At 43.4% G+C, this 16,971-nt stretch overlaps 8 protein-coding genes across 8 annotated transcripts; 5 read left to right on the top strand and 3 right to left on the bottom strand.

The window, feature by feature from the left end:
• Positions 1-48: 48 nt before the first annotated feature.
• Positions 49-1,759, top strand: I203_108462 (uncharacterized protein; the record flags this gene model as incomplete). The annotated part of the gene is made up of 7 exons (XM_065518402.1): positions 49-74; positions 240-311; positions 419-467; positions 699-1,137; positions 1,199-1,398; positions 1,532-1,638; positions 1,702-1,759. 7 exons carry the CDS (start codon positions 49-51, stop codon positions 1,757-1,759), a joined length of 951 nt encoding a protein of 316 aa, XP_065372767.1.
• An 898-nt stretch (positions 1,760-2,657) lies between these two features.
• Positions 2,658-3,658, top strand: I203_108461 (uncharacterized protein; the record flags this gene model as incomplete). The annotated part of the gene is made up of 5 exons (XM_019148633.1): positions 2,658-2,884; positions 2,982-3,024; positions 3,076-3,132; positions 3,199-3,418; positions 3,573-3,658. 5 exons carry the CDS (start codon positions 2,658-2,660, stop codon positions 3,656-3,658), a joined length of 633 nt encoding a protein of 210 aa, XP_019002216.1.
• Positions 3,659-4,086: 428 nt separating this feature from the next.
• I203_108460 (uncharacterized protein) lies at positions 4,087-5,251 on the bottom strand (the record flags this gene model as incomplete). Its single annotated transcript, XM_019148632.1, has 5 exons — positions 4,087-4,683; positions 4,794-4,904; positions 4,977-5,007; positions 5,101-5,156; positions 5,225-5,251. The coding sequence occupies 5 exons, from the start codon at positions 5,249-5,251 to the stop codon at positions 4,087-4,089; spliced, it is 822 nt and encodes a 273-aa protein (XP_019002215.1).
• A 386-nt stretch (positions 5,252-5,637) lies between these two features.
• On the top strand, positions 5,638-7,398 carry I203_108459 (uncharacterized protein; the record flags this gene model as incomplete). The annotated part of the gene is made up of 10 exons (XM_019148631.1): positions 5,638-5,673; positions 5,752-5,860; positions 5,928-6,142; positions 6,225-6,270; positions 6,338-6,419; positions 6,485-6,519; positions 6,575-6,594; positions 6,663-6,716; positions 6,777-6,839; positions 6,919-7,398. The coding sequence occupies 10 exons, from the start codon at positions 5,638-5,640 to the stop codon at positions 7,396-7,398; spliced, it is 1,140 nt and encodes a 379-aa protein (XP_019002214.1).
• A 123-nt stretch (positions 7,399-7,521) lies between these two features.
• On the bottom strand, positions 7,522-10,390 carry I203_108458 (ribosome biogenesis protein ERB1; the record flags this gene model as incomplete). Its single annotated transcript, XM_019148630.1, has 5 exons — positions 7,522-7,786; positions 7,875-8,187; positions 8,274-9,210; positions 9,281-9,655; positions 9,743-10,390. 5 exons carry the CDS (start codon positions 10,388-10,390, stop codon positions 7,522-7,524), a joined length of 2,538 nt encoding a protein of 845 aa, XP_019002213.1.
• A 616-nt stretch (positions 10,391-11,006) lies between these two features.
• Positions 11,007-12,519, top strand: I203_108457 (uncharacterized protein; the record flags this gene model as incomplete). Its single annotated transcript, XM_019148629.1, has 3 exons — positions 11,007-11,103; positions 11,160-11,280; positions 11,349-12,519. The coding sequence occupies 3 exons, from the start codon at positions 11,007-11,009 to the stop codon at positions 12,517-12,519; spliced, it is 1,389 nt and encodes a 462-aa protein (XP_019002212.1).
• A 375-nt stretch (positions 12,520-12,894) lies between these two features.
• On the bottom strand, positions 12,895-13,711 carry I203_108456 (uncharacterized protein; the record flags this gene model as incomplete). The annotated part of the gene is made up of 3 exons (XM_019148628.1): positions 12,895-12,944; positions 13,040-13,199; positions 13,262-13,711. The coding sequence occupies 3 exons, from the start codon at positions 13,709-13,711 to the stop codon at positions 12,895-12,897; spliced, it is 660 nt and encodes a 219-aa protein (XP_019002211.1).
• Positions 13,712-14,031: 320 nt separating this feature from the next.
• Positions 14,032-16,880, top strand: I203_108455 (uncharacterized protein; the record flags this gene model as incomplete). Its single annotated transcript, XM_019148627.1, has 3 exons — positions 14,032-15,987; positions 16,077-16,741; positions 16,814-16,880. The coding sequence occupies 3 exons, from the start codon at positions 14,032-14,034 to the stop codon at positions 16,878-16,880; spliced, it is 2,688 nt and encodes an 895-aa protein (XP_019002210.1).
• Between the last annotated feature and the right edge of the window lie 91 nt (positions 16,881-16,971).

The following is a 16,971-nucleotide window of genomic DNA, read 5'->3' as shown; positions in this document are numbered from 1 at the left end:
GCTATTGCGCATACTCGTCAGATTATTACACTCAAAAGAATCATAACAATGTCTCTCGGTCGAACTGTCAAGCTGTAAGTTACAGAGCGAATCAATCTGTCCTCATCCTAAGCAACGATTCTTGGCATATCCTTGCATCAACCATGCATTTCAATCCCATCAACTCTTGTGCTTTATTGGTATCCAAGGAAGTGAAAGGAACCACGCTGATATTGCCTCTTCCTCTATCACCCAAACAGCAACAACGGACTCGTCATTCCTCAAGTAGGATACGGTACCTGGCAAGCTGCTCCTGGCGAAGTAGAGAAAGCGTGAGTGGTGATTTGCTCTGAAGATTCATAATTTCCAGATGTCTGGGACTTAGTATCTTCCAATGAAGTACTGCAAGCTGATGCTGGCCCAATTCTCCACTTATCAGCGTCGAAGAAGCTATCAAAGTTGGATACAGACATATCGATTGTGCTTTGGTGAGTTGCACACTTGTTAAATCTGTCCAACACATGACTTTCATACTGACTTTGCAATTTGGCTCCCCAGGTCTACCGTATGTATCTACCTTCTTTCACCCCCTGTTCCAGCACTGGACGCTCATACGCTCAATTCCTCCTACATAGAAAACCAAGATGAGGTGAGTTGCATTTCTCTCACAATGCTGACCTCACGGGTCCTCGCTAATTCTAATCTTGATTATTCTTTAGGTCGCAACAGGTATCAAAGCCTCCGGTGTACCTCGAGAAGAGTTAGTCCTCGTATCAAAATTATGGAACAATTCTCACCGACCGGAAGATGTCGAGGCAGATTTGGATTTCACCCTTAAACAATTGGGCACTTCGTACCTTGATGTCTACCTCATTCATTGGCCAGTAGCTTTCAAACCTGGTAAAGACCTCTTCCCCAAAGATTCAAATGACGTCGTAGAACTCGATGCACCTGCGGAGAAAGGTGGTCCATCCATTGTTGATACTTGGAAAGCCCTCATCAAGATCAACAAGGAGACCAATAAGACGAAGGCTATTGGTGTATCGAACTTCACTGTTGATCAGTTGGAGAAAGTCATTAGTGCTACCGGTGTAGTTCCAGCTATGAACCAGATTGAATGCCATCCAAGTCTGATCCAACCTGAATTGTTCAAGTACTGTAGGTGAATATCATTTTCGTTGGGTGTCCAGAGGGCTGACGTTTTTGGTGTGGTATTTAGGCAAAGAAAAGGGAATTATCATCACTGCCTACTCGCCATTGGGTAACAACATCACTGGTAAACCCAGAGTGATCGATCACCCAGAGATCAAGAAGATCGCAGAAAGATTAGGCAAATCACCCGCTCAAGTGCTTATCGCTTGGGTCACTAAACAGGGTTTCGTGGTTATCCCTAAATCTGTCACTCCTGAGAGGATCAAGGTGAGCCATAATACAGTTCTTGATATATACCAGGACCGGTAATGAAACCATATCATCGTTACCGAAACCCACATCGAGTATGGGTTGGTTTGATTGGCAAGTGCTAATGATGTTTTGGGGTGAACGTGTATAGTCCAACTTCGAAGACTTTGAACTTTCCGATGCCGACTTTGAGGAGATCAACAAAGTTGGTTTGGCCAACCAAGTCCGATCTAATATCCCTTACGAGTACGGAACAAGGTGAGTATCTCGCCGATCGACTATAGAGACAATTACTGATCACTGTAATTTGCTATTATATAGCTGGCCCGTCGATATCTTCAGTACTCCCGAGGAGAAAGGTCAACCCAAGGCTTTCTAAGCGGTGCAGATCAGCAGCGGCAGTAATAAAGGTAGTGAAATGAGGATTAATGTAGAGTGATCATAAAAATGCTTTGCGCGTATGCATGGAAGATGATTGTATGCAATAACTTGACATGAGAGAAATTTCGTATGCAAAGGTCATGTCATCATCACTTGAATGCTCGGAAGTCGATTTTGGAGGTCCGTGCGCCACATGATCGGTTATCTCTGCCCCTCTCATTCCGCCAAAGAGGTCTGTGCGTGACCTCTCCGAGAGGTAGTTTCTCAGTCCTTATGCTAGGGTTAGAGCTTCTGACAGTGAGGAGAAATCCGAGTCGAAGCAATTGCTGATTGCAAAAAACAATCCTACCGTTGTATTGCGTCTTCACAGACCGATACACAATTTCTGGAAAACTTGAACAGTTCATGTTCATACGATAGATTATAAATTATATCTTTTTTGACGTTCGTTGTCGGGTTGTCGTATCTTTTTATCTCAGGTGTGGTCTGATGGAAATGATCCGCGCAAGGGATTTTTTTGTAAAGGGTATTTTGTGTTTGTGTGGAGGTTTGTGCGTTTTTTGTATCGTGGACCCTGAATTTGGATTAGAAATAAATTCCTAATGAATTTGTAATGAGCCTGATTGTGGTCAAGTGGCAAACCTGAACACGTTCTTGGTATAACCGGTGGATTACGTTGATCCCGCGTCATTAAACCATCTCTACCGTTCAGCCTTTGATGTTTTCGTTTTTCAATCTCAATCTCAATCTCCCCAATAATATTCTATACCATATCTGTTCTCTATCTCATACCTCAAGATAAATACCTCTGTCGACCACTCCAATTACCGTCCGTTCTGCGCCATCTTACTTCAGTATCCGCGACCAGCTATAGGATATTTACTACTGTAACAGACATGTCAGGCGCATCAGCCTCTTCTTCTTCTTCTTCCCGACGTCGTCCTTCCCTCCCATCAGATTCTAGCGAAACTATCGTATCAACCTTGGATAAACCTGCTCGAATCAGCTCGTCTGCTTTGACTAAACATGGAAAGTATGTAGTGCTGGGTGCATTGGGATGCTGGTATGTTGATTTGATAGGGAATATCAAAGGTGTATTGGATGAGGAAGGTGGTTGGGTCAGGTGAGTTGATGGTCTTGAATAAATTTGCCTTTTGTGTATCAATAAGAGAGGAAAGGACGCGACTGATAGGATCTATGGACTTGGATGGGATTGGTAGGAAGGTCATGATTGTCGGATTGATATCACATGGAGCTACTATCGTGAGTGCTTCATCCAGTAACAAATTTGTACGCTAACACATTAAACAATAGTTGATCTTCCTCTACCTCGTGTTGTTCCTACCATGGTTTAGAGGATACATCCCGAATGTAAGTCAACCGGGAGAAAAACTCCCATGCCATAATTGACATGGCATGGCTGTAAATGTAATGTAGTATCCGAAATGGCAATCTTCCGCTCGACTTTCGGTAATTGTACCACTCCTAACCACCGCGATCTTACTGGGCTGGACATCGATGGTCGTCTCCCTCTCGCAAGCTGGGAAGAGGAGCATACTGGAGTCTGCCGTGGATGCTGTCAAAGCTGTAGGAAATGCGAATCTTGAGCAGATGGAAGGTGGAAGAGGATTGGGAGTTGTGAAGTCGATGGCTGGCAGTGAGTCTTTTTTCTCCTTTATAATAACATCGATAGTGAGAGGTTTCCCTTGTTCTATCTGTCCGCCAGGATTAGGATGGAACAAATTGGAATTGATCTGCTGGAACATCTTTAAGTACATGAGCTGACCTTTGTATGCTTTGTTCTTTCGTAGCTACCGCTCTGTTCACTCTTACATTGGGTATACTGGGATTCATACCTGCCCCTTCTAATGTGCCTGTACGAGAGAAGAGGACGTAGATGTCTCAGTCAGCGAAGGGTTAATCGAGCGCTTTATTCAAGTATGCAGGTGTATTCATTCATGTTTGATCATATAGTATCCACATATATCCTTTTAATCAGAAGAATCGTTTCTGGATCTGACTTCATTTCATGTCTCATACTTCATACTTCATACCTCTATTTATTATGATACACCATGCATATACCATACCCCCTTGTCTTCTTTTGTGCGTGATCAAAATCTGCAAGTGTCCAAATCTTCATTGAGAATGTACAGCTTATTATGTGAGGATCCAAGAATGACGATGAGTTATTTAGTCTATACAAATTCAATACATTCGCAAATACTTGGCCGATCCAGAGTAATCTCGTCCAATAGTGTATATATACATTTTATCCAAGTTGCACAATCAAGACGAAAGCAAATCAAATATGGTCTTTTGTGTTTAGTCGACTTTTTCTTTATTGATGATATCATCAATATCTTTATCTTCCCTCTTATCGCTAAAAAACTCTTTCTTCAATTCTTTAACTATATCATTCTCTTCTATCATCCCTTTGATCCCTTCACCTTGACCTTGATCTGATGGTGCGTTGATTTCTTTATCTTCTTCCTTGGTTGATCTGGTATCTTCTTCCTTCAATTTGATACTCGAAGTAAAATCATCTTCTTCAACACCTTTCAAAACCTTATCTTCGTTTTTATCCAAACTCAATTCGTCTTTCAAGTCGTCCAATAACCCTTTCTCACTTTCTTTCACGTCACTAATCTCATCTTGAGATTTGTTATCGATCAATCCGATCTTAGTGGTAGATTCATCAACACCCAATTCACCCATTAATTTATCTAAATCTTCATTGGTCATTTCCCTCATCAATTTCTCCAATTCAACTTCCTGAATGGATTTTTGACTTGGTAATTCCCCTTGACCACCGTCAGCTCCACCGCCGGTGCTACCTCCAGGGTGAGACAAGTCGAGATCTTGTTTTAGGAATGATTCGAGAGTTTGAGTTTCAACGGCATCTTCGAAATCTTCCATTGTCTTAGACCCCACACCGAGTATCAGCACAACCATTTCCATCCGTATGAGGTGTGATAGAGTGTATGTATAATGTAGAGCATATAGGAGATTGATCGTTCGTTTGTACTTACTCCGACCCATTCTCCACCTACGAGATATCCTGGTAGACCTACTACCATACCGGGTGGTTTGGATCTCTGCCATTTCTTTTTGGCTTCTTCGTCCATCACTAGGTCGTATTCCTAAGCATGACTTAAGAAATCAGCTCGAAGTATCATTGACAAGTATAACAGCTGATATGATGGTTGACCCACTTCATAAGGTATTTCAAGACCTTTCAACGACCTGTTCATGGTCAGATCGTGTGTCAGATCCCGTGGCAATAATATCTCGAGATAACGCTTCATCATCCAGTCAACTGATGGTGACATTACTTACCTTCTCAATAGGTCGATATGCTTCCTCACTTTCGGTGCGGACGTGAGGCTTGTCACCTATTAGCCAGAGACGAGCTCAGTACCGCTTTTAGCTGATAAGCAAGTGTGAAAAGATCTTGACTCACGTAAATGGTGACTAAAGGAGGAGCCATGTTGAAGGACAATTACAGCCAAATCAATCTAAAATAGGTGACAGGCGACGGTGAGCTCGCTATGATATAGAATGATAGAGCAGTGACATGGAGTTGAGCAAGCTCGAGATGCAGTTGCACTTACATATACACCTACCTAGCGACCTTACGGCACGGTGATCACCCAACAGCAGGTGAGATTGTGGAGACTCCGCGTTTATCACGGTATCCATCCACGTGTAAGACGTCATCAACCGTCCTTTGTGTGTGTGTGCGGAGGTCAATGCTGAATTCTGAATGATTCGTGTCGCATGTCTCAGATCATTTTAGCTGGCTTATTCTCATCATTTCCTCTAAGTGTACTCATCTCTCGAACCCAACTTGGGGCCTGGTCGCCAACAGACAAGATGATAACGACATCGACTGCGCTGACTGTCGCCAAGGTGAGTACAGATACCAATCAGCTTTCTCTTGTGGCCCTTGGTGCAACGGTTTACCAGCTGATGATATTGACTTTGCAGTACCTCTTCGGAGCATCTGTAGCAGCTACAACATTAGCTGCAGGAGGATTATGGTTCTTCCAGAGACATCTCATATACCCATCTTATGTTCCTGAGGGTTCAAGGAAACGTGAGTATATCTTTACTCTTTCACGGCTGAGGGTACGCATGGACTGACATTGATGATATACGAACAGTTGTGCCTCGACCTATCGAACTGGGAATGCCTTATGAAGATATCACCCTGACTACTCGAGATAAAGTCAAGATCAAAGCTTATGTGATACCTGCTCGGAGGAACCCTGTAGTCGCGGATCAGTTGAGGAGTCTGAATCATAAGCAGAGGATGGACTTGGGCGAGAAAGAGATGGAGAAGTGGTTAGAGGAGATGGGTGATGAGAAAGCTATCGAGGTGAGTGAATGGTAGCAGCTGTTTTGATCCCTCCGCAGAAGACTCGGACACAGTCAGCTGATATGTTATGTGAGATGAGTAGTACGCTAAGAGTAGACCGACAGTGGTTTTCTTTCATGCTAATGCGGGTGAGCCTTATTAATTTAGATGTTTCGGCGTGTTACTGGAACATCCTGACGGACTGTATGTAATCAGGCAACATGGGTCACCGAGTACCGTTAGCAAGGAAATTCAATGTCGAACATGGATGTAATGTGTTCATGTTATCCTATCGAGGGTAGGTTGCAGCTCTTGTTTTTTCGTTCATCATACGATACGAAGCTGACCCAGTGTACGAAACAGGTATGGTTCATCGGAGGGAAAACCATCAGAGCATGGTAAGTCAGCCGGATGCTGATCGGACTCAGATCTAGCTAACAGATATGACGATAGGTATACGTATAGATATTGAAGTGGGTCGACGGTGATCCTATATACATCTACGTTGATCTCTTTCTTACTGATGTTTCACATTCGCCAGACCGCCATGGATTATACCAAGTCGCATCCCATATTAGGTGAAACAAAGATAGTGGTCAGTAAGCTCACCTACGCTAACAATCAACTAAACTGAATGTTGTCGATCTTCCTATAGCTTTACGGTCAATCCCTCGGAGGTGCATCGTGTCTCTACGCGGGAAGTCGATATCGTGATCTGGTAAGTATAGCTATCCAGCAGTCATCCATCACAGCACAATGAGATCTAGCTAAACTCACATCTATGTGATATCATTCAGGTATCGGGCATAATCCTCGAAAACACCTTCCTCTCACTTCCCTCGTTGATACCCTTAGTATTACCTCAACTACCCAAATTCCTGTTACCCATATTATTGACCGAACATTGGGATGCCCATCATACCATCCCCCTCATCCCCTCTACCACACCGGTACTCATGATCGCAGGCAGGAACGATGACTTGGTGAAACCTCCTCAGATGATCGCTTTGAGACATCTTCGAGCATCTGCGGGAGGTAGTCTGAAGTGGAAAGAGTTGAATGGAGGACATAATGATACGTGTCTCCAACCTGAGTATTGGAGCATAATAGGTGATTGGCTCAAAGAGGAGATCGGGAATAATCCGTTGTCGAGCGAAATCCGTATCAATACAAATGAGAAAAAGGAAGAAGAGGAGGAGAGTGAAAGTAGTAGTAATAGTGATGATTATCAGAAAGTAACGAAGGAAGAAGTATTGGAAGCTAAGAAGGAGTTGTGAGGTGATTGTAATATACTAACATCTATGCAAATCATGCCAATCTGAACATGTGAAGATGAATATTCTAATAATAATATCCGAATAACACGATTCATGGAAATGGTATTAAATTACACTATGAACTTATGAACACCATAATCTGACTTCACCATCCGCACCACTACTTACCAACCAGGGTTTCCCACTTACCCAGCTCAAGTCCAGCACTCCAATTCCATCGGTGATTTTGTGACCTCTCAGGATCTTGAGAGGCACTATCAATGGGTTTTGCATGAGGTCTTGGTAGATCGTACAATGGAAGATATGGATGGTACCGTCATCTGAAGCTGAAGCGAAGAGAGGTAATGTCGGGTGGTAGACTACGGATCGAAGAGCTTTGGTGTGATATCTGCGAATAATTGTAGAGTTAGTCTCACATTTTGATTGGTTCAATGGATCTTCTCATTCGTAAACAAAGGTCGAAAGCGCGGACTCACCTTAAAGTCTTATACGGTTTATTACTCAAATCCAAATCGAACCAAGCCAATTTCTTATCATACGATCCAATGATCAAATTATCACCTCTGGGATGTAGATCCAAGGATGATATCCATTTTACACCCGATTGTAAAGTTCGGACGAGCGTCTGAGACGAAAGGTCATATTGTCGAATATAACGTTGAGTGGCAACGAAGAAATGAGGTTTGGAAGGGTGGAAAATAACTTTTTGAACTTGGCCTGGTAACTTCTTGAATGGCGATTGAGTGGAGTGTTTGGATAATTGATGGATCAATACGGATTTGTTGGAGGCTATGAGTGGATCGAAAAAGAGATTTATCATCAGCATCAGATTTATTCTCTTCTTCTAATTGTCTTTAGTTGAAAGTTGCACTCACCATCACTCGCGACCGTAGCGAAATAATCACCTTTCCTATGCCAGCTGACCTGTTTCGGTGTACCTGGCACTTCCACGTAAACCAACACTCCTCTTTCTCTTTCACTCTCGTTCGGTCTAACCCATTTGATCGATTCTACACCCTTGATATCCTTCCCGGCACCAATCTTGGTAGTCGCAGCACTACTTGCGAAAGCGGTATTGGCATGTGTGAGGGTGTTGGCAGCTACTGAGGGAGATACCAAAGCTAGTGGGGATAAAACAGCTATTTTTCCAGATACTAACGCAATCAAAAGACATTCATCTTTATAAGGCGAGAAAGACAAATGTTGAATTGCGCCAGATTTCAAGTTCCATTTCCAAACTTCCCTACCATTACCTAAATCCCATACTCTGACTATTCCATCCTCAGATCCAGTAGCTACCCAAAGTCCATCCGGTGAAGTAGATACTGATCGTACTCTAGAACTTTCAGGATGTCTATAAACCACCGAAGTCGAAATGGGGAACGGCTTGAGTTCTTTAGGAGCAGGTAATTTAGGTATCAAACTTTCAGGATCAATATTGAATTTGACCTTTCTCGTACGAGGTGCCAAATAAAGATCTAAACATCTTTCGAACCTTTCTTGAACGAGGTTTTTGTATCCTGGTACTAATCTTAAGGAATCATATTTGGCAGGTAAGAAATCGATCTTTCGATCTTCTTTATCTGTTTCTTCCCATTCTTTCTTCTCTTCCTCTGTTAACAGGTATTCCTCAGGTGGGTTGTACGATTCGATAGTTTTTGGAGGAGGAAGTTGGGGGGCGGGCATGTACATTGCGTGTTGTAAGTTGGATTGATCAGATTCTGACCATATAGCATATACTGTAGGTTTAGCTGCTGAAGGTTTGTTAGGGATGATTCGACCTTCTCTAATAGCTTTGACGATTTTCATTATCTGTCATACAGATTGTCAGCTACATGTTCCACTGTAGCAAGGATTGGGCTGATCCTCATTGTGCACTCACCTTTTTATGCTCCCATTTGGAGGGCACGAATCTCCTCTTAGGCTCTGGAGCAGCACTCAGCGGCATGACTCGTTCATTACCTTCACCAGTGAACCATTCGATCGTAGGTTGGTACGGATCATAATCGGCATCAGGGTTCTCGGCTCTCTCTAATCTTCTAATGATATCTAATTCTTTGTCTGTCAACTGAACGGATTGTTGTAATAGTTTATCTTCGGCTGATGTCCATGCAGCAGGGTCTTCAGTGTTGGATAAGAATTTGTCCAACTCGTCACCTTGAGCGGGTCTGAAGATCTTTCGACCATTCACGTCGTACCCTATATGAGGTAGATCATCGTACCATTCCATAGGGATGTTTCCGACTGTGTTTGGGTTCTACCAATCGTACCGCCAGTATCAGCTCATACCCTGCAATGAGAAGATAGATACGCATACATAATCAAAAAGAGAGGTGAAACTTACATCTTCGGTTGAACTTTCACTTCCGTAACCAGCTTCATAATCATCATATTCCCTCTTATAACCCCCCTCAACGAGTTTACTAGGTACCAATCTCCCTACTCCTTCCTTCGCTCTTGAGATCTTGGCATCGGTACCTAGCGAATCATCAGGTTTGATCGAATTCTTCGCTATCATCTTTGACAATTTCTCATCCGTTGATAATTCTTTATGCGATGATGATGGTGATGTGATTGGCGAATAATCTTCTTGATCGTCGTCCTCGTCGGCTTCACCATACATAGCTTCGATATCTGATGAATTGTATCCTGATTCCGATCCACTCTCTTCGTCGTCTAACTCCTCTTCCTCTTCCTGCGTTTCATCGTCTCCATCTTGTTCATTATCATCCTCAATCTCACTATCAAATTCTGGAAATGCTTCTTCATCCACCTCTTCGTCTTCCTCTTCGGCATCTTCATCATCACTCATATCTATTCCACTTCCCGCAGCGCCGAATTCTTCATCATCTTCATCTTCAGATACTTCTTGAACAGCTCTCTTCTTGTTTCTGATAGTCGACGGACCAGCGATACCGTTGGATTTTACCGGTCTCGATATGGAGCTAGAAGCTGCTCTTGAGCTACTGGCAGTAGCGTTCCGAGGTGCCATCTCTAGTCCAATGCAGCAAAGCTATATATGTGAACGGATTTTATAGGTATCAATTGTAAACGCAGATAGTTCTTGGACGTGAACGCCAAAATTCAAAAAAACCTTTGGCGAGATTCAACAGACCTCCACCCTCATGTGACTGGGATAAAATGCGGTAAATTGAAACCTAAAGATATTATTCCCTTAGCTTGTACTCATCCGGTTAAACGGTTCAATAAGCTGGCCCAAGTTTGAAGCTGAAGCTGAGATCAGCTCATAGCTCATCCAGTCACTGGATATATGGAGGATGATCATGTTAACAAATGGTCTTGATCTCGACTACGATCTCGGTAGTCTGCCAAGGCTGCTGCTTGAAGAGAATGGTCATATCGTGCCCAGCGGTTACCGCGGTCTCCTCGTTCTTCGTCAGGATTGAATGACCATATCGAATGGTGGATTATGACTGGCGGATGGGTTGTCAAGTACAAGTGAAACCACCATCCTTTGGCTTACTTACCATCATTGATTCCCTACTAATCACTCATCCACGTACTCAACATATATATATACTGATGAAAGAAATGATCTTGACAATCATCTTTCTCTTCGTATTATCTAATACTATCCCTCATGCGCAATGTCCTCAGCCAACCAGAAATTCACCTGTGGATTCTGGAACTGTACGAGAGGGTTCGATAGATGGTCAAGACTCGAAAAACATTTCAGAGATCATAGTGAGCTGTTCGATTTTGACTTGGATGATGATCAGCTCACATTATTTATGATATAGTCAACAACAACGTTCGATATAGTCGTCCTCAAAACCCCGCCATCTCTACCTCGTCTGCCCCTCAAGTCCGCCGAAGGAGAAACAGGTCCACTCCAAGACGAAGAAATAAGAAGAATCGGACGTAGGTATCAGCTGCATTTTGTGTACATGGCGCAACAACGATTAAGCTGACGTGATGTCTCTTATCAGCTTGAACGATCGAGATCATATTCCTTCTATCACTTGTGCGCGCAACATCAACCCAATGACAATCGATATTCGTACCCCATCGCTTTCACCTGATACGCCATCCGAAGCTGAAAGCGAGATGGAAGTGGATATCGTCGAACCAGTCCAAGAGGCTGAGACACCACCTACTACTACACCAAGTAAAAGGGGACCAAGATGGGCTGTCGCTCCACCTTCGCCTACGCCACCTTCCGTCGAAGAACAGGATGAAATCATGCAACAAGACGATACGGATACTAATGGTGCGGGTGGTCCGATCTTAAAGGATGAGATCAATCATTCGGATGATGGTGATATCGACCAAGCTGAAGAGACGATCGGCAGTCCTATCCCATCTGCACTCGAACCACATCGACTCGATCCACGACTTGATGGTGACGAAGTCATCGAATCTCCCATTGCTCGACTTGGCACAGCTACACCTCGAGCCCATCGATCTCATTCCCAGGACTCTGCCATCATCATCACTCCTCGACCTCGATTCAGGAACAAAATCAAGGATAGTGCCCGCAGAACCCCCGACAATATCGAAGTTGACGAGATACCTATCATACCTACACCTAATTCACTCGATCCGTTCATCAGAGATGCGATGAAGTCCATTGGACCACGAAGAGGAAGGAGTGAAACTCCTTGTCCCATGCCTGTTGCGGGAAATCCGGTACATTTTCAAAGCTACGACTTGACTTTGTCCGGAGGATCAGTCCCAGCTCCTCAGGCTCTTCCAAAGACCACCAGCTTGCCTGTCAGCGACTCTGTAAACCAAACTTCTGGCGATAATGGTTATCCATCAACGCCGAATCCCACTCTGACACCATCTTCACCAAGCCAATCCACCGCTCCCAACAGTCCAAACGTCATCGTCTCAACTGAATCATTTGTCGAAAAGTTAAAGCAAATATCCAACGGACCATCAGACAATCAACTCCTCACGCAATTGCCCTTCTCACGCCAATCTTCTAGTGACGCGATGGTCAATGGCTCGCCTCTTGCCGATGCGAAATCGACTGTAAAGAGAGTGGTCCATCTCTTTGAAGATATCAATGACAATGAGAGAAGGAATAGAGCAAAGATGGCTGAATTGGGTATTTTGATTGATACTTTAGGAAAATTACATGGTGTTGATCTTTAGTGAAACGTAGTATAAGTTGGGTTTAGTAGACATTAGACCAAGAGAAAGGATCAGATTGATGGGACTTGCCAGAAGCCTTTTCTATATTATATACTATGATATCGGAAAATATCCCGTGACTGTAAAATAATTCATATGATATGCAATATCTTGCTCACAGGCGACAACGGTGCTCTTTCCCTGTGCTGATTTGAGTTACGATGATAAGCAAATCATGTCAATCATCGTGAGGACTGTATTGTAGTATACGACGACTGCCCATGCTGACTCGTCCCGTGTGATTGATACATGCTGGCTTACTATATGATCCGTTTATTATTCAGTCGAGGTACATGTCACTTTACCCTCATCCACTGAAAGCCTAATAACATCCATCTATCCGAGTCTCAATCCCAGTACTAACCCAGCAAGGAAAGATGCTCGTTCTATTCAAAAGCACCAATATCAGCTCATAGCTCCCATAAACTCCGGTCCATTCGTCCGGTATGCATGCAGCTGGTATGGAAAACTCGAGACTCACGTTGAAAATTGGACGTCAAGAAATCGACAATCCTACTATAAACCCCACCGACCGTAGGACCTTTATATCCGCCTGTAGAAGTCTTCGATCCGAATGTTGAATCATATCGCCCACCAAGTTTGGCCCAATCAACATGTATATACGATTTACTCGATAGGTACTATTTCATCTCGTTGTTAGCTTGATTCCGAGTCCATGGTAAGAAGAGGAGAGACGACTTACTTGGAGTAAAATGAATACACCACCTAGCAGAAATGCAATAGCCCTTGCACCTTTCTTGATGAATACACCTGAACAGATCCCACACACCGCCCCGAACGATAACTCATAGACACTAAGGATGCTTCCAGGTTGAGGATCATCGGGTAAAGGTGATGTCCTTCCTGATGAAGGAGGGGTCAATACAGATTCGCATCGGACTTGTCTGTTCGGTAATGTTAGAGATAAAGAGGTGAAAGCCACTGCTGCTCCGATACCCAGCGAAAAAGGTGAGATCCGCTTGGGTGCTGGATGGGATCTAGCTAAGGATATGACACGAGATTGGTTTTGCTGGAATCGAAGGAATGCAGGTGGGGGATGGAATGATCGGAGATTCGATCTCAAGGTTGAAGTCGCCGTTGGAGATGGTCTGGCGTGAAGGAGAGCTGGAAGGAAGGAGGTTGTGAATGACATTTTGGTTGATGTCACAGGCAAGACGATCTGATCCTCAGTCGATACAAGGAATAATCGAGAGAACCATCCAAACCAATCGAAGAGGTAAACAGGTCAACCCTACAACTTAACCGTACAACTGCGTCATGTCATCGATCGATAGTCATCCGCTCGCAACGGACATCACCGCTTTACGGAGATGAAACCAGATGTCCGTGATCAATATTGACAAAAAGTTCAAAAGTGGACCAAGTCCATTCGAATGAAAATGGGTTACTAAGCAGGTTTCAACGAATAACACTATATCGAAATCAATCACAGAACAGCTGGAGACCATCAGAATGAGCTCCGTGGAATGGCCGATACTCCGAGGAGAAGACCCCTCGTCCGAAGCCGGTCCATCGAGGATTCAAGAACTTGCCAGTCAGCTAGTTGAAGCTGATTTCAAGGCTATTCTCTCAAGCTCAGAAGCCAAATCGATACTATCCGAACAGACATCTCTGGAAGGCTTGAACATCTCCTCATCTTCGACATCTCAGAAAGAAGATTCTCTCCTCATTCGCTTGATTGTATCCATCGCTTTACTTCATTCGTTCGTACAGGCCAACTGGACTGGACCCAATCTCACTTTCACCCCTCTCGATATCCTTCCTTCAACTACCTCCACCAACGAAGATCTCAATGCTGCCGCTCTACCATTATTGACACTACAGGGTGAACCGTCTTATCATCTATCTTCTCAACCTGTCTTATTCTTACTTGCCAGACGACTACTATTCTCTCTACCATCAACAACCTTACCGACTCTACCTTTGTGGTTCCTCCGACTGCACCTCGTCCATCTTTCTTTACTGGACGAACCTGTCCCCTTACCTGAATCAGAACTCTTAGCAGTCCAATCACTCTTGGAAGATCCAGCGGTATTATCAGACCAAGATTTAAAAGCTACTATTGAATTGGAGATTGGGTTGTACCACCATGCATTGGGTCAAGACAAACAGGCAAATCAATCTTTCTTATCTGCTGCGAAAGCCAGTGGACTAGAATTCGAACTGAGCGGTGCGTTGGGAAAGAGAACGAAATATCAAGTGAATGCTTTAAGTCAACTTGTCTTACTCGCCGAATCTAGGAAAAGAGAGGGTGATGAAGAGGTCACTTCAAATGGGGAAACTACGATAAAAGGGGATGAGAAAAAAGATACAAGTTTACCTGAAAGTATAGCATTGAACGATGATACTTTATTAGAAGAAACTGAATTCACCAGAATCACCTCTTCCTCTTCTTCCTCTGGAACTACATCGAAATTATCACATCTTGATCCATCAAACCAACCTGCCCTACATCCATTGGATCAAGCATTATTACTTTCCCTCTGTTTATCCCAACATAACAATTCACCTTCATCCGGATTGACCGCCAATCAAATGATGCCTTTCCTCGCTCGAGTAATCTCCCATCCTAGGAATTGGTCTATACATACCACCGGTTTACTCCTCAGATCAAGATTGGAAGCTAGTCGATCGAGAACCGTCGAGAGATCTACATTACAATTACTAGCTTTGATCGAACAGATGCCTACTTCCGATTCGTCGACTAAAGAACGATTGAGGTATTTCCATCAATTGCCATTACCATCCAAATGGGAGATGGAGAGAGAATTAGCCAAGAGGTATTTGACCATCGGTGTAGTGAGAAGTGCTTTGGAGATATTCGATAAATTGGAGATGTTTGAGGATTCCGTCTCGTGTCTTCAGAGATTAGATAAAGAGGAAGAAGCTATTAAATTAGTTGAAGATCTGTTAAAAGGCAAAAAGACAGAATCGGACGTGGTGACTTCATTGAAAAAAGAGAACTTATCGGAAAAGAGGAAAAACAATTTAACAAAAGAGAGAAAAGCCAAATTATATTGCTTGTTGGGTGATCTGGCTCTAAGTTCAGAAGAATCAATCAAAGATCCTACAAAGGCTAAACAAGTTGCTATTGATTATTACGAAAAGGCATGGCAAGTTTCTGAAAATACTTCATCGAGATCTATGAGATCCCTAGGAACGATTTACGTTGGGTCAAACGATTATGAAAAATCCATTGAATGTTTCAAGAATTCATTACAGATTAATCCACTTTATGCAAGAGCGTGGTTCACTTTAGGTGTATGTTATGTGAAACTTGAACGATGGACCGAAGCGAAAGATGCGTTTAGAAGACAGGTGGGAGTTGAGGAGGACGATGCGGAGGGTTGGAATAATTTGGCGGCTGTTTATTTGAGATTGGGCGAGGAAGGGTTAAAAGATGGTGAGGTGAGTGAAAAACAACCGCATATCACTTGAATCGGATGTCGCTTGAATAACTTGGTACGATACTGAATACTGATTCTCATGATTGTTAGAACCCCCCACCCGTCTCATACGAGAACAAACACCTAGCCTGGCGAGCCCTCCGCCAAGGACTCCGTTTCGCCTATGCCAACTGGCGAATGTGGCAGAACTACATGATTGTCTCTATCGACGTTGGTGAACTATCCGAAGCTGCCAGAGCGATGACACGTGTAGTCGAAGAATTATCAAACAAAGATCCGGTGTTGGCTGTAGATCCAGATGTATTAGACAAACTTGTCGATTCAGTTACAAGAGATGATTATTCATTATTGAAAGAAGGTAATGTTGTACCTAAAACTTCAAACGAGGGGTTCGGTCTATTACCTATTGTAGAAAGGTTATTCGACCATACGATCTTACCTAGAATATCGGATTCACCAAGGATATGGAAGACTCACGCAAGGTTAGAAAGATGGAAAGAAAATTGGCAGAACGCTTTGGAGGATTATCTCAAGGCATATAGATGTTCGATCGTATCTGATGAGAGTGTAGAAAGGGATTTGGAAAAATGGAAAGAAGCTGTGAACGAAATTGAAATTCTAGTAGCTACGATGTCACAATTGGGTCCAAAGGCGAAGACTCAACAGGAAGAAGCAGGAGAAACGAAAAAGAAGGGCGATTGGAAATTCCAAGCTAGAGGGATTGTAAGGACTTTTATGGGTAGGACGAGAGATGCGTGAGTGATTGAGCAGCGATGATTGATAGATACGGAGTTGATGGCTGATGAGGTGCATTTATGGACTTACAGGTTCGAAGATCAACCTGATTGGCAGAGATTACAGGACTTACTTGATGATTTGAAAAGATCAGATTAGGTGCTATGCAGCTGAGTATGACACGCCTTGTATATGCATACATAGCATCGTGATGCATCTCTGCAGAATCCATTGTCTGATAATGTAAATA

This window comes from Kwoniella mangroviensis, chromosome 3 (assembly GCF_000507465.2).
Source record: "Kwoniella mangroviensis CBS 8507 chromosome 3, whole genome shotgun sequence".
NCBI lineage: Eukaryota > Fungi > Basidiomycota > Tremellomycetes > Tremellales > Cryptococcaceae > Kwoniella > Kwoniella mangrovensis.
Note: the sequence above shows the minus strand (reverse complement) of the source record. Positions and strands in the feature narration are given on the sequence as shown.